At 33.2% G+C, this 17038-nt stretch overlaps 1 protein-coding gene across 13 annotated transcripts; it reads left to right on the top strand.

Moving 5' to 3' along the window:
* The first annotated feature begins 10268 nt into the window (after nt 1-10268).
* LOC108461118 (kinesin-like protein KIN-7F) lies at nt 10269-17038 on the top strand. 13 transcript variants are annotated; one of them, XM_053024148.1, is made up of 16 exons: nt 10270-10411; nt 10701-10780; nt 11280-11388; nt 11485-11752; nt 12038-12127; nt 12240-12340; nt 12460-12573; nt 12644-12725; nt 12824-12891; nt 13018-13083; nt 13173-13297; nt 13640-13976; nt 14499-14603; nt 14750-15640; nt 15753-16072; nt 16454-17038. In XM_053024148.1, exons 4-16 carry the CDS (start codon nt 11524-11526, stop codon nt 16773-16775), a joined length of 2850 nt encoding a protein of 949 aa, XP_052880108.1. In that variant the 5' UTR covers nt 10270-10411; nt 10701-10780; nt 11280-11388; nt 11485-11523; the 3' UTR covers nt 16776-17038. The 13 variants fall into 13 exon arrangements, with proteins under 13 accessions (XP_052880113.1, XP_052880104.1, XP_052880108.1 ...); XM_053024147.1 differs by having other exon boundaries at nt 10318-10406; nt 11488-11752; XM_053024153.1 differs by having other exon boundaries at nt 10269-10780; nt 11284-11388; nt 11488-11752.

The following is a 17038-nucleotide window of genomic DNA, read 5'->3' as shown; positions in this document are numbered from 1 at the left end:
TTAGATGCATTACCGAAAAGGGAAAAAGGGGGGGGTGACAATTCCGTGATCTACGCTGTCTAAATTTGAGGTATCTGACTTTTTACGGTTCCTCCCTCCCATGCATTTCACGTTTCTGCGTTTTAACTAAACTTAAATCCTGTAATTACTTAACAATAACAAATAATAGATAAGGTAACATTCTTTATTAAAATGAATTTTATACAAAAGTTTTAAAATATATATTAAAAAATAATTTTTAAAGTAATTTTTAAAGTCCTTGTGGAATAAATAAAATGTACTATCAAGGTATCAAATACTCGACTAAAATTTAATAGATAAAACTAATTTGTATCCCAATTCCCACGGATAATTGTATGTATTAACTATACAATATTATATTTATCATTTAATATTTTATTATTCATTTCATGATTTTAGTAGAATGATAAAATTTCAAATGTTCAAAAGCATAAAGGCTTGAAATATATTTAAATCAAAGTTGCAATATAATATATTTACAACTTTATCATGGCATACGTAATCATAAATTTATCTCTCACCCTTTACATTTTCTGTTAATTTGATATTTATTTATTCTTTTTAGTTAAATTTAGCCATTAATCTTTCAAAAGACTCAATTTGATTTTCTTTAATAGAAATGTTGATTAAAATATTAATTTTTTAACTATGTTGGGGTGGCAACCCATGTGATAGTCTATGTACAATTTATACTAACATGACATTATTTGTTTTATATGTCACACATTAACAAATAATTTAAAATTTATAAAAATATGTAAAATTTAAAAACTTAAAAGGCCATAAAAATAAAAAAATAGTATGTCAATTAGTATTTTCATTAAAAAAATCAATTCACTCTTTTTGAAAGGTTGATAGTTAAATTTTAACTCTTTTAAAAGGTAATGACCATATTTATCTTAAAAACATAAATGACAAAATATGTAAATGTTAATGGCTAAATTTGTTATTAAGCATTCTCTTTTTTTCTCTAAGTCGTTTACTTTTTATCTTTTCTTTTGCTTGGTGGCGGTGCCAACCTTCAGTCTGGCTATCGCCTGCCTTTTTTCTTTCCCATCAATCATTTCATTCTTTCTTCTTCACATTCACTACACATGTTCCCTTTTTTCAGTTTGCAGATCTATTTTGTGTGGGTATTTTAGTTGTCTTTACAAGTTGTGATCGATAGATGACAGTGTGTCATTTGCTAAAATTCCACCAAACACCAGTAGTTTTTCTTGAAAAGTGGGTAGCTCTTTATCAATTTCTTAATTTATTTTTGTTTTGAGAGTATTTTAGAATAATATATTATTTCATGTGTCAATTTGGATCCATGTTGTCTTAAGTTTTATATATATTTTATTTGTTTACCCATTGTTTAATCAATCTTCAGTTTTAGAAGTTTTTGTCTTCTCTTGTAGCACGTTTTTTTAGTCTTGCTTATGTATATAATCTTAATTTTACAAGTGATTTTAGGGGTGGTTTTATTGTCGTCCTCTCTAATTTAGTGAATGCTTATTCTTTTGCTGATTTTTTCTTTTCGCTTTGGACCATTCGGAGTTGATTTCCTTATCGTATTAAATGCTTGCAAACACTCCAGATACGTCGTGCTTGAGTTGTAACAAAACCAATCGTTAACGTGTTATAATATTTTATTGATGCTGAGGCTAAAGCTTTTGTTGTGCTGATGGAGTTTGTCTTTTACCATTTACGATGAGTGTTTACTAAAATTTATTATTAAGCAAACTTTATATAAAAACATAAACAGGACAAAAATACCTTAAAATAACATTTATTCAATTGTATCAATATTGAGCTTTTAGTAGTTGGTGACCCAGTTAACAAGTGACACTAACTCAATGAGAATTTTAAATAATGGTATGGATTAACGATGATGGTCTGGCAACCCACGTGGTAGTCCATGTGCATTTCATGTTGACTTGACATTATTTGTCTCATATGACACATCAAAAATAATTTAAAAATAAAAAAATAAAAATAAAAATTAAGAATTTAAAATTTTAAAATTTTAAAATTTAAAATTTTAAAATTAAAAATTATAAAAATTATAAAAAAATAGTATGAAATAAACATGAATTACCATACATGTCAACATGTAAACATATAATATTTCAATCAATATTTCTATTAAAAATAATTCGCTTTTTGAAAGGTTAACGATCAAATTTGATTCTTTTAAAAAGTTGTGATCCAAAATTAACTCAAAAAGAACAAAGGCCAAATCAACAAAAGAAATAAACATTAAAGGTTAAATTTGTTATCATACTAAATTTATATAAAAAAAATAAGAATACCTTCAAATAACATTCATTCCTTTCCTTTAAAAATATTCTTTTATATTAATTGAGTTTTAATAAATTCATATTTGAATTGGAGACCTGGTTAATGAGTGACACTAATTTAATAAAAATTTAAGTATTGAGATTTAACTAGTCGCAAATTTTTATAAAATAATTTACACAAAATTTTCTAAAAAATTATAAAAAAATAGCATGAAATATCGTGAATTACCATGCGTGTTGACATGCTTAAACATATAACATTTCAATCAATATTTCCATTAAAAAAATCGATTCAACTCCTTTTGAAAGGTTGTGTGCCAAAAAAATTGACAAAAGAAATAAATATTAAGAGTTAAATTTATATAAAATAATAATAATAAAACCTTCAAATAACATTAATTCCTTTCTTTAAAAAACATTTATTTTTTTTATATCTTAATGAAAATTTTAAATAATAGTAGTGATAATGAGGAGTAAGAATAAGAAAGTTTTCCCATTCCTTAAGCATTAACTACTTAACAAGTCTTGATCCCAAACTCTGCTTAGCTGAGGGGCTAATCCATATTTTTTGTCTATAAAAGTTGTTAGCTTTGTTTGTAATTAAATTTAGAGTGATAATCCTATTTTCTTAATAAGAAAGTAGGATTATTCACCCTTATCATTATGCCATTTGTTTTAGAGTTAAGAAACTATCAATAAATTTGTTTTAACCCCAAATTCTCCTCCTTAATAATTAATTATAGAGTAGAGAGTCTAATCCATCACTTTTCTGTTTCAAACTTGGTACCTTTCTTTGTAATTATATTAAACTATTTTCATTTCTTTTATTCAACCATTTTTGTCTTTGCTACCACTGAATTGCATAAATTACTTTCTGATTAGGTGACCAATAAAGAATTAATTAATTAATTAAAATATTTATTATAGAAATTAATTAGTGAATATTTTTAAAATTTAAATAAACAAATTTACAAAGTTCTTTATTTGCAAATATTAACTTTGTGAAAATTGATAAATATTAATAGTGTATCAATATAATTATAAACTATGTTTTTAGTATGTAAATTAGTGATAATTATGCCACACTCTAAATAAATTTGTCAAGTAGTATATCTCAATTAATATAAAGTTTATTTTACACAAGTAAATTGAAAACAAATTAAGAGTACATAAATATTCAAGAAATAGATACATGAACTAAAAAGTTTGAATTATAGGGACAAAAAACTCAATTTACAGAGACAAAAAAAGTCAAATTACAGGGAGAATTTTTTTTTTGACTTACAGGGAGGAAAAAGCGAACTGTACAGACAAAAAAATAGAATTATAGGGACTAAAAATTCATATTACATGACCAAAAAAAGACGAAATACATTGACAAAAATAGTATAATCTCTTGAATTTTATTGATAGACTTTAAGGGTATATATATATCTATATAGTTAGGGGTGAGCAAAATCCGATTCGATTCGAAGAACTCGATAAAATTTTCAAATTTTGAATTAAATAGTTCGAGTTATTTGAGTTAATCAAGTTATTTGGATCAACTCGAATAAAAAAATAAGTTTTTCGGTTTAACTCGAATGTGAATTACACAATTCGAGTTATCCGAAAATCCGAATAAGAAAAGGCAAAACTACGTCATTTTAATAAATGTTTACCTTTTCTAAACTTAAAAGTCAAAACCATTAAGTTAAAAGGTAAAATTACGTTGTTTTGATAAATGTTTACTAATTAAGTTAAAAAGCAAAATCATTATATTGTTTATGTTGTTAAATAATTTTATACTTCGTTTACTAGTTAAATAATCAGTTCATGTAAGTACAACATTGAGTACAAATAATAGGATTCGTTAAATTGACTCGACTTGACTCAAAATTTTTGACTCGATTCAATTCGATTCGAAAAAAAATCAAATTGAGTTCGGTTGCTAAAATAAGATTCGTCAACTCGCATAACTCGAAATTTTTTAACTCGATCCGACTCGACTCGATCGAATACTCACCCCTATATACAGTAGTAGTTACGTAAAAATCAAATTACTAAAAGATAATATCTCATAATAATAGCCTATAATATCCTATTAGGATTCAAATTACTAATAGATAATACCCTATAATATCCTATTATGAATCAATTTGCTAAAAGATAATAGCCCATAATAATATCTTAACACCCCCCCCAAGTTGGAGCATGCAAATCATAAATGCCTAACTTGCTGAGAAAATATTCAAATTGCGATTTACCAAGCGCCTTTGTAAAAATGTTAGCCAACTGAATAGAGGTCGGAACATAAGAATGTGCAATTAACCAATCTTGGATTGCATCCTTAACAAAGTGACAACCTACTTCAATATGTTTAGTACGCTCGTGAAATACGAGATTTTGTGCAATATGTAGCGCAGATTGACTATCACAAAATAAAGGAATTGCTTTAGAATGATGAACACCTAAGCTCACAAGTAACGGAAGCCATAGACCTATACTTAGCCTCAACAGAAGAAAGGGAAACAGTATGTTGTTTCTTAGTTTTCCAAAAAATAGGAGACTGTCCTAGAAAGACAAGCCAGTCAGTAAGTGAACGCTAACTTAACGGAAAAGCAACCCAATCCGAATCATACCACCCTTTCAAAGACAAGTCACTATCAAATCTCAAAAGAACCCCTTGGCTAGGAGAGCCTTTCAAGTATCAGACAACACGTAGAGTCGCGTCCCAGTGCTCCTGCCTAGACTCATGCATAAACTAAGATAAGACATGAACCGAGTATGCCAAATCTGGTCTGGTCACTGCTAAATAAATCACATGACCTATTAACCATTTGTATGACTTAGGATCAAACAAAACTATTCCTGCAGCATGCGCTAATTTATGATTTTGCTCTATTAGTGATCTTGTGGGCTTTGCTCCCAAAAGACTCGCATTCGAAATAATATCAAGTGCATATTTCCTTTGACAAAGAAATAACTCCAAAGAGCTACGAGGTACCTATATTCCTAAAAAATATTTCAACACGCCAAAATCCTTCATATGGAAACAAGAACTGAGATACCCCTTAAAAGTGTTCAAAGCAGCAAAATCGTTCCCAGAAATAATCAAATAATCAACATAAACTAGTACATTAATGCGTATAGATCCCTTAGTGTATGTAAAGAGAAAATAATCGAATTATGATTGAAGAAACCCATACCCTTTCAGTGCAGTAACAAGATTCACAAACCAACACCAAGGAGCCTATTTCAACCCATACAAAGACTTGCACAAACAACAAACCATTTCAAACTAATCAGGATCAAAACCTATAGCAAGCTGCATGTAAACCTCTTCATTAAGATCACTATACAAGAAGACATTATGGACATTCATCTGATGTAACTCCCAATTTTTCGAAGTTGCAATAGCTAAAAAAGTACGAACAATCACCATTTTTGCCACAAGTGTGAAAGTTTCATTATAGTCTACACCTTCTACCTGGTGATTATCAGAAACAACAAGATGAGCTTCCTTTCTAGGAGGAAGTGTTTCTATAGACCAAGTGTCATTATTGTCCAGAGCGTAAATCTCCTTTTTGCTAGCATCATGCCATTCTACATCCTTCACAGCCTTTTCAAAAGACTTTGGTTCGACCCCTGCAGTAATAGATACAAGAAAATTTCGGTGTTTCATAGTAAATTTGTCGCAATTAAGATAATAAGCTATAGGAAATAGAGTACCTAAAGGAGGCTCTGAAGCAGGTGAGACGGGAGATGGATTTTTCTTTATGACGGTATGAGTGACAAAATACCGAAGCTTCACAGAGGAAAATTTCTCCCTATGCCCTCGTCCCAATTCAGGCGCATCATACCCAAAGTCCCCTATACCACAGTATCGTTGGAAGAAGAGGATACCACAGGTGTCAGAGAACTCGCAAGCGACGAACTCACAGGCCATAGAGTACCATGCGGAGGAACTGTCGTAGGTTGCAACACGTCTAACTCACTAAAGATATATATAAAAAATTACGTTTGCACTCCCATATGGTAGGGCAACATTGTCAGGTTTAATGATTGCAGCATTTCTATTCAAATACAGAAAAATATTCTCAAAAAATTTCACATTGCGAGACACAAAGAAATTATTAGAATCCATGTCATATAAATACCAACCCTTTTTTTCCAACAGGGTACCCAACAAAAACACACTTTCGACTTCAACTAGCAAACTTATTACCCTTAAAACGTTGATTATGAGCAAAACATTAGCAACCAAACACACAAAAATTATCAAACAAATGAGGGATACCAAACAAAATTTCATAGGGTGTTTTATTATGAAGAAGAGGTGAAGGAGTTCGATTAATGAGATGAAAAGTAGCCAACACACACTCTCCCCAAAAAGATATAGGCAGATTTCCCTATAAATGCAAAGCATGAGCTATATTTAAAATATGTTGATGTTTCCTCTCCACTCTCCCATTTTGTTGAGGAGTACCAACACAAGATGTTTGAAAAATAATGTCATTTGCAATAAAATAATCTTGGAGAAAATTAAATTTTGTCTCATTATCACTTCTAACACACTTTATTTGTTGAGAAAATTGACGACCAATCATAACAATGAATGACATGAAAACCTTGAAAAGCTTATTTTTATTAGCCAATAAATATACCCAAACAACCTGAGAGAAATTATTAACTAATATTAAAAAATAATGAGATCCACAAGATGAAGGAGTGTCAAAAAAACCCCCATAAATCACAATGAACTAACTTAAAAATATGAGTGGTTTTTTGTTCACTAATTGCAAAGTTCTTTCTAATTTGTTTAGCACAGTGATAAATTTCACTTGTTTTATTCAGATGACCTCTAGAGTTACTAACGTAAGGAAATAACTTTACTACTTTCTTGGAAAGGTGACCCAATCTTCTATGCCAAAGTTTCAAAAAGGATGAAGTTTCAATTGAAACTGTTTTGACCTTCGAAACTTGTTGAAAGTAGTAAAGTCCATCCCGTCTCTCACCTGCTCCAATTAGTTCCCTCAAATGAAGGTCCTGAATAGCACATATGTTAGTAGAAAATTAGACAAAATAGTTCATATCATCATTCAGCTAGGAAATCGAAATTAAATTACAATTTAATTTAGGAACGTAAAGAATGTATTTTAAGTAAATTTTATCCGTTAGTTTAACCATTCTTTCTTTGGCAGCTAGCATTGTTTGGCCATTAGGGAGTCCTATGAAACATGCTACAACATCTCTCACATTCATCAAACACATAAGATCACTCGTAACATGATTTAAACACCTCGTATTAATAATCCAATTATTCTTGGACTTACTATCCAATTGAGTGGAAGTTGATCGTTTATTACTGAACACCGTTAGAAGAGACTGTCATTACTTAGTAGTAAAACCAGGAAGTGTTGCCCCCTAACACTTGTGTTGCCCCTGCTATGTTCTAAGCTAATGTTGCTCCATGGCTGGTATCTACGGTAATAGCGTTAGCTTGCACACTGCCTTTGTTATGAAAAACTCGCTATGTGAAAATGCGACACCTGTCTTGCCATCGTAACCATCACTTTTCATCTCTGATTTCCCATACTTCTTGAGCCACAAATCTGGGTGGCCATGTAAGTCAAAAACATGTAGCTACCTCATGCCCTTTGCAATGGCAATGAGTACACAACAAGGTCATTTTATCAATACGATCAGCTTGACCTTTGTTACGACCCTCCGTGCACACTGCGAAGCCTAGAATTTCGGGCTTTTCTTCCTTGACCTATGTAATGCTGCATATGCGTTTCTCTTGAGTAATTTGCTGGAATGCCCGATTCAAAGAAGGCAAAGGATCTTGGAAAAATAATGTAGACCTGATCTGGGCATAATAATCAAAATAGAGACCAAGAAGAAATTGATGAAGCCGGTCATGCTCATGACTTTATTCATGCATCTTCCTTAAGTTATATAAACATTGTCCACACTTGCAACAAATCAAAGGTTCATGATTATCTAATTCATCTTACAAAACCTTTAATTTACTAAAATAAACTGCAACACTCATAGTCTTGGTTTGCTCACAACGACTAATATTTGCTTTTAATTGTTGAATACATGGACAGTTGACAACAAAAAAACATTCATGTAAATCATCTCAAAAAGTTTTCGCATTATCATAATTGGAAAGCATCGATCTTACCTCCGGATATATAGTATTGAGAATCTAGGATACAAGTATACAATGGATGGTAACCCAATCATCCTTTGAGCAAGGGAGAACAAGATCTATAATGGTACCGTCAAGAAATCCAAATTTGTGTCGAGAATACAAAGCAACATGAATAAAAAAAGCCCAATCATCAAAATTATCGAGCTTTAATCGAATAGGAGTAATAAAGTCACCTGGTCAATCTTGAGGACCCAAGAAAAATGGAGAATTAGGTTCAATTTTAGGAGGTGGTGGTGGAAGAGGAGGAGGAGGAGAAGTCTCGTCGCCAACCATTTAGAATGATAAAAAAAATAATTTGTATCAAAAACCTTGCTCAAATTCCATGACAAGAATAAAGTAATCTCTTGAATTTTATTGATTGACTTCAAGGGTACATATATATCTATACAGTCAAAGTTACGTAGGAATCAAATTACTAAAAGATAATATCCCATAATAATATCCTATAATATCCTATTAGAATTCAATTTTCTAAAAGATAATATCCCATAATAATATCCTATAATATCCTATTAGAATTCAATTTTCTAAAAGATAATATCCCATAATATCCTAACATACATGGGAAAAAACGACTAACAGAAAGGAAAAAGATTGATTTACAACGGCAAAAAATTTTGACAAATAAAGGCAAAAAAAAAAGTACAACAATTTAAAAGCATAGAAAGAACTAACCTTAATGGATGAAATCATCTTGCAAATGAATCTCCATAGTTGATTTTTGTAGATTCACATTGGATTTTTTTTAGATTTACTTTGGACTTTAGGCTTTGGACTTTGAGGTGAAAGTTAAAATGGGAGAATGAAAGCTACTGATATATTAACACCCCTGTTAGGTTTGAGAGCATGTGGCAAAGGGAGTAATTTTTGAGTAAGCATGGTTAGATATGTCATTCCACATATCTCATTCCCATTCAACTGTGAAAAATGTTGCCCATCCCAGCGTTTTTTGTTTTGGAAGTTTTAGCTCAACAAGCTCTTGCAAACCTTCATTCACCAAACATTACAATTAGAGGGTTTGATTATTCAATCCTCTATTTGTGCCCTAACAACTAAAAAATCCAAAACTCTACCGAATAGCCCAAAAGGAATTTTGACATTAGTCTAATTCACCACCTTAGTCCTTTTATTGCTCAAACTTTTAAAATTAATCTTTATGCTTTTTTAATAAGGGTACAAGGTAAAGGTTGTTTAAGAATTGAACTCGAGATCATTGTCAATTAAAGACTTGTGCACAAATATTTTATTATTTCACATGTGGTTTAATTGACTTGTCCTTATGTTTTTAATTTAATAAATTTAGTCCTCTACTTGTTTGATTTAAAAACTAAAGTTCAATTGACAATACTATTAATTATTTTTCTTCAAATTTGAAAATGTGTTATTGATTTTGCTTTAAATTTTAAATCATGCCCTTAATTTTAGAATAACACATATTTAAATTTAACTAAATTTCATTAAAAATGTTATCAATTGGATTTTAATTTTTAAATCAAATAAGTACACGGACTAAATTTGTATAGTTAAAAATAGAAAGCCTAAATTTCAAATATTCAGAGAGTATAGGGACTGAGAGCATAATTAAACCTTTGATGTTTAACAATATAGCGGTCGATTGAACGGTGCATCGCGATGGAAAGTTACATTAACTGACAAGAAAACTTAAAGACCACGTGGCGCGACACAAGCTCATATAAAAAAGCAAGGGTAAAACAGTAATTGATCAAGGAAGAGAAAATTTTCAAAAGACGCTCCCCTTCCCGATCCTGCTGTCCCATTTTTACCCTTGGTTTAAATTAAAATTCTCAATTTTATCCTTTCGTTTTTTCAACTTTATTCGACGCGTAAAGTCATAGCACCTTCGATTTCGCTTCTTCAGTGTTTCTTTTTTGCTCTTCCAAGTCACGTATCTTCTCTTCCCCTTCGATGAATTTTTAGTTTTAAATTTAAATTCATTAAAAATCGACAAGTGGATAGATTTTGTTTTCGTATGTAAGACTGTTGTTTTTTTGGGGGGTGATTTTGATTTCTGAATTTAGAAATTGACCGTTTAAAGAAATCGTTACTACTTAATACTGCTAGCGTTTTAAAAAAAAAATCCAGAAAATTTTGGATTCTTACGTTATTCGAATCAAAATCTATTGTTTTTCATTTTTAAACAAGTTTTTAGATTTTATTCGGTTAGGATTTTGCAGAGCTCGAGTTTCGAGGTGGAAAGTATACGGTTATGGAATCAGATCAGAGAGCATAATGGAGGGAAAACGACACTGTTTTGGTACTAAAGTTGATACTAGTTCTTTTAAACTGAACCGCCATTTTCGTTTCGAGGGAAAAGAAAACAAAACAAGCAGAAATGAGAAAATGAGTAAAACTTTTTATTATTATTAATTTATGAGTATAAACTATAAAGTTGAAGATTTTCGTTCTTGACTATTAAGCATAGTTGGTGACCACTAGGGAAAGTTTTCTGCTCTTTCAAGAATTAAAAATTAAAATTTGAGTGTTTTTTTTTTTTGGGGGGGGGTTAGGAAGGGATCTTTTCATCTTAACTACCAGTTCTCATTGACATTTGATTTTGTTTTTTAAAAATGGTTAATTTAAGTGATGTTTAACCTTAAAAGTAGAATATAAGAAGCAAATCATTTTCATGTTGGTTGGATAAAGTCTATAATTAGCTCGCTGTTGCTGATATAATCAGTAATTAGTCTTTATACTCATGGATCGTTTTCTATAGTTAGTTGGATTTTATAATCATGATTAGCTTCTTTTTGCAGATAGGCTTATGGTTGTGAAAGGATTGGCCTGAGCTTTAATATATATTTAGCAACCCCAACAACCTTGCTGTTAACTTGTAAACTGTCTTGCATTTTTAGGAAAGCAAGGGTGAGTACGATGTGTGTTTGATCTATCGAGTTTGATTTTTTGTCCTCTTTTTGAGAACCTGCAAATTCATGGCTCTTTTTTTCACTTAACGCCTAGTAGGGTGAGTAACAAGAAAAGTGGAGTAGGAAAAAAAAAATGGGGGCAATTGGTGGGGAGGAGTTAAAGCAGGTGGAGAAAGAACAGAAGGCGCAAACGGCAGGTGCTCGTGAGGAGAGGATTCTTGTTGTGGTGAGGTTGAGGCCTTTGAGTGACAAGGAAATTATAGCAAATGAAGTTGCTGATTGGGAATGCATCAATGATAACACTATCCTATATCGGAACACCCTCCGGGAAGGGTCCACATTCCCGTCTGCCTATACATTTGGTAAGCAAACTCTTCCATTTTCCGGGCCAAACCATTTTTTATTCCCTTAAACTAGTGATAGCCAACTCTCAGTTTCTAACTCATATTTTCTGAACTTGGTATTCTTTTTTTTCTATGATATATTCTTTAATTGTTGAGATCTTGATTTCGTTTTGTATTACAAATTCATGGTAGAAGTTGTTTCTGTTATATGCTTGGGATTTGGAAGCAGCTTTGTTCAATAAAGTTTCATATATGAGACTTATGTTGCTGTCTCTTTTTTCTTCCTTCATATGTTGGGAACAGATAGAGTATTTCGGGGTGACTGCTTGACAAAGCAAGTATATGAGGAAGGAGCCAAGGAGGTTGCACTTTCAGTCGTTAGTGGTATTAATTGTAAGTAGTGGTATTCGCAATTTGGCATCTTGGTGTTTTGTCTCTTTTGTTAAACTACTTGGTGAGGAAAAAACAGTTTTTTCTAACAAATTTTCTTCCTTCTGTTCCACAGCTACTATTTTTGCATATGGGCAAACTAGCAGTGGGAAGACGTACACCATGACTGGAATAACTGAGTATACTGTCGCAGATATATTTGACTACATAAACAGAGTAATGAAAGTTTTGACTCATCTTAGTTCCACCATGTTTTTATGTCTGTTGCATCTTTCCCGTACCTATTATTTCGAAGCTTTTTTTTTTTTAACTTACTACCAATGTCATCATTTCAGCACAAGGAGAGAGCATTTGTTTTGAAGTTCTCAGCAATTGAGATATACAATGAAGCAATTAGAGACCTCCTAAGCTCAGAAAACACTCAACTTAAGCTGCGTGATGATCCTGAGGTGAATAAGGACATTTCTATTACTTTCAGTTTACTGAGTTATGTTTGATCTAACAAGTTCTTTTCATCAGAGAGGAATCATTGTGGAAAAAGTTACAGAGGAAGTGCTGAGGGACTGGAACCATTTAAAAGAACTCCTAGCTATTTGTGAAGGTAAAGCATTTTAAAGAGTCCTATGTTTACTGAATGATGTTGCACACTTGTGCCTTCATTTATAATCATTACCTTTTTAATGCGTTGCAATGCTGCAGCTCAAAGAAAGATAGGAGAGACCTCATTGAACGAGAGAAGCTCCAGATCTCATCAAATTATAAGATTGGTATCCTCCTCTTCCCTTCTCTTCCTTTTTCTTTAATGTTTAATTGAGAATAGCTTATGTGTAGTGACGTTGAGTTGTTTTTCTTTCCCTTTTAGCTTACTGTAATGTGGGTTCTAACTTTTGTAGACAATTGAAAGCTCTGCTCGTGAGTTCCTAGGGAAAGAAAATTCAACAACCCTTGCAGCAAGTGTGGTATGGCTCGTGGAATTTACTTTCACATTTGCATTTCACTGGGAGCTCCTAAAATGGTTAATTCATGCAAAGATGGTATTTGAGTGCAGAATTTTGTTGATTTGGCTGGAAGTGAGCGAGCATCTCAGTCATTATCCACCGGCGCAAGACTGAAAGAGGGTTGCCATATAAATCGTAGTTTACTGACCCTGTCAACTGTTATTCGCAAGCTAAGGTTAATTGGATCATCATATACTTTGAGTGCTCATAGTGTTTTAAATTCAACCATCTGCAAGAGACTATTTTATGTATTTAAATTTGTTGTCGGATGTAGTTGGTTATTGTCCCAGTAGTTATCTATTACTTTGCTTGATTGAGTTCCTTTTTCCTTTTTGGTTTTTACTTTTCTCAATTTTAAATCGAAACGGAGAACTTGGGCATAGTTTTATGATGGTTTGCGTATTAGTTTGTGTTATTAAAATTGTGTTGAAATACAGAATATTGATGATTTAGGCAGTGTCTTGTTAAAATTTTCTCACCTACTAGATTCATGATTGTGGTTCTTTGGTGGATGCAGTAAAGGCAGACAGGGACATATCAATTACAGAGATTCTAAGCTGACACGCATATTGCAGCCTTGCTTGGGTGGTAATGCCAGGACTGCCATCATATGTACCTTGAGTCCTGCACGAAGCCACGTTGAACAAACCAGAAACACTCTTCTGTTTGCTTGTTGTGCAAAAGAAGTTGCTACAAAAGCGCAGGTCAATGTGGTCATGTCTGATAAGGCCTTAGTTAAGCATTTGCAAAGAGAAGTGGCCAGGTTAGAAAGTGAACTCAAGAGTCCTGTCCCTCCTCCATCAAACAGTGACTATGCAGCTTTACTGAGAAGAAAAGATCTTCAGATTCAAAAGGTTATGCTTTGCTTTTGAAACACATTTGAAAACACACTAGGACTTGCTACCATGTGTACCTGAATGAATATGAGTTACAGTTACACATCACATATTTATTTGCTGAAATGCTTCCTGCTGTGTTATCCTTTAAGTTCCATTACACTAGGAGTCATATGCATTGTGCTCAATAGTGCCAGGAGGGCATTGGGGCTTGACTTTTGAAAGCATTTCTTCATATCTATTTATGTGAAACTAATATAAATGGTTTTTTTTTTTCCCCATCTAATAACCAGTGTTACCTGGTGATGAATCATGCATTCTGGTGTTAAAATTATAAAGCTTGAATTATAGAAAATTGGATGCGGGACGGTGATATTTGACTCTAGCATTGCAAATAGATACTTTTGCTTGCGGAAAATTAGGCTGAATAAAAGCCTAATTCCTGACATCCGGGGTGGCTGATATGTAAAAATAGAATTGAAAAAGCTTAGAGCATTTACATGTTGCCTAACATTGTTTACACGGCATTGCATTAAGCAGATGACGAATGATATTAGAGAATTGACCAAGCAACGTGATCTTGCTCAATCTCGGGTTGAGGATTTGCTAAGTGTGATCAGAAATGATAAACATTCAGGACAGTCGGTATGTGTTATTGTCTTAATTCTGTATCTTCGAATGTTATCGCATTCGCTAAATGTAGTCCTAATTGCTATGTTATACTTTTAATTGCTTAATTTCTAGTTAGTTCCATCTTCAGCCTCTAACCCTTCTTTCATTTCTCTGATCAGGCAAGGATCAATTACCAACCTAATCAACAAGAAGGGGATGCATGGGAAGATGACTACTCAGCATCGGAGTCATCATGTTTGGCTGATTCTAATCGGTTGGATGTGCATGTTGGAAAATTTAATTCCATCCATTGTTCTGACACAGAGAGTGGGAGCAATATTGAGCAGCCCTATCATCAGCCTCTGAACAATCATGAAGATCATTCCATGTCTGTTTCTGGGCAAAGTCTTGATGAGACTCTAGGTGAAACTGCTGATGACCCTGATGAATACTGCAAAGAGGTTCAATGTATTGAGACAGAAGAACCAGCGAGGGATTATAATTCTGACTCTCGTGGCTTACCAAACGGTGAAAGTGAAGGAACATTGGCATTGACAGTCTATGGAGATGGTGATGGGACTGACCAGGAAGCAATGTCTACCTCAATGAATGGAGATAGAGAAGCTAATCATATTCAAAATGGTATTGCGGTTGACTCATTGGAGCAGAGACTCCATCATGTACAGAACACAACTGATTCTCTTGTCAGCCCTGATAAATCATCCCCATACCCTCAGCTAGCAGATTTGTCAAGTTCTAGAAGCCTGAATTTGAGTAGGAGCTTGAGTTGTAGAGCAGATGTCATGAGGGGTACATCTTCTCCTTATGCCGACCGAAAACATTTTGAAAGCACCCCGCCTAATGGATGGGAGAAAATTTTTCCTGGAAGACCACATGGTTATGGAAAGAATTTCCCTTTATTAAATTATGGGGCCAATAATGGAGTGCTCTCAAGGAATAATTCTCAATCTTCTCTTGGGAGTGCTTCCATCAAGACTTCTGTGGATGAGGATATAACTAGCATTCAATCTTTTGTTGCAGGATTTAAGAAGCAACTTGCTAATGGTCAGGTGAGAATTGCCAACCATTTTGCCTTCCATGTCTGGAACAATAAAATTTGCACTTGAGCAATGACATTTGTCTTTTTATTTCTTTGAAAAATATTCGGTACATTCATCATAGATTCAGAGCACGGAACTTGAAGTAGATGAGTCCAGAAAGAGTATGAAAGATGTAGGATTGGACCCAATGCATGACGCATCAAGCACTCCTCTGCATTGGCCTCAGGAATTCGAGAGGCTGCAGAGAGCAATACTTGAACTTTGGCAAGCTTGCAATGTTTCCTTGGTCCACAGAACATATTTCTTCCTGCTCTTTAAAGGTGATCCAGCTGATTCCATTTACATGGAGGTGGAGCTTAGGAGACTTACCTTCCTCAAAGAATCATTTTCTGAAGGAAATCAAGCCGCAGAAGATGGTCGCACTCTTACACTGGCTTCAAGGTTATTTCTCTCTTTCGCAACTACTGATAGTCAAAAATAGACCTACATTATCTCACATTGTTTTTAGTACAGGAGAAATCTCTGTTTGAAAACTCTACCAGTAGAGTAGAATTTTTGTCGTTTTGAATAGTACATGTCCAATACCGAGTGTTGCATATCCGTGAAGTATGCTTTAATGCTCGTCTTAGTATTTATCTAGGAAAATCGAATATTGAAAAGATGGTAATTTAGAGGACCAAACCAACAATCAATGAAAATCTAGAAAATGTTTGACATCGATGGTGATTTTATGTATTACTTTCCTGACATGTTACATATTATCCCTTGCATCAAATTTCTACTTAAAATAAACTTCTCTTAAGTGTTCAAATGTGGACGCAGTGTGAGAAGTCTTCACCGTGAGAAACAAACCTTGAGCAGGCTGTTGCGTAAAAGATTTACGGAAGAAGAGAGAGAGAAATTGTATAAGAAATGGGGCATTGAGTTGAACTCGAAGCAGAGAAGGCTCCAGCTGGTGAATCAGTTGTGGAGCAATAACAAGGATATGAGCCATGTAAAGGACAGTGCTGCCATTGTTGCGAAGTTAATTAGGTTCGTAGAGCAAGGAAAGGCCCTGAAGGAAATGTTCGGGCTTAGCTTTACACCTCCACACCCAAGGCGAAGAAGCTATGGTTGGAAAAACAGCATGGCATCACTTTTTTGAAAGCTTTTTGTTCATGCCTACGTTACAACACAGGTTTAGAGGTAATTTCTGGAAAATTGTAGGCCATTTAACATTGTTTTTGTGATTTATTTTTTTGGGGGGGGGGGGGGTTAAATAACAGATTGTGATGACCTTTCATAAGGTGGTGTAAAAATATGTATGTAAAATCTTAACCGGAGTGGATTAGAGATTTTAAATATAAATTGTTGGATGTAATTTTACAAACTTATGAAGGGTTTGTTATGTTCCGTGCTTTTCAATTA

This window comes from Gossypium arboreum, chromosome 13 (genome assembly GCF_025698485.1).
Source record: "Gossypium arboreum isolate Shixiya-1 chromosome 13, ASM2569848v2, whole genome shotgun sequence".
In the NCBI taxonomy this organism is placed as follows: Eukaryota; Viridiplantae; Streptophyta; class Magnoliopsida; order Malvales; family Malvaceae; genus Gossypium; species Gossypium arboreum.
This window is presented reverse-complemented; position numbering and strand designations above follow the sequence as displayed.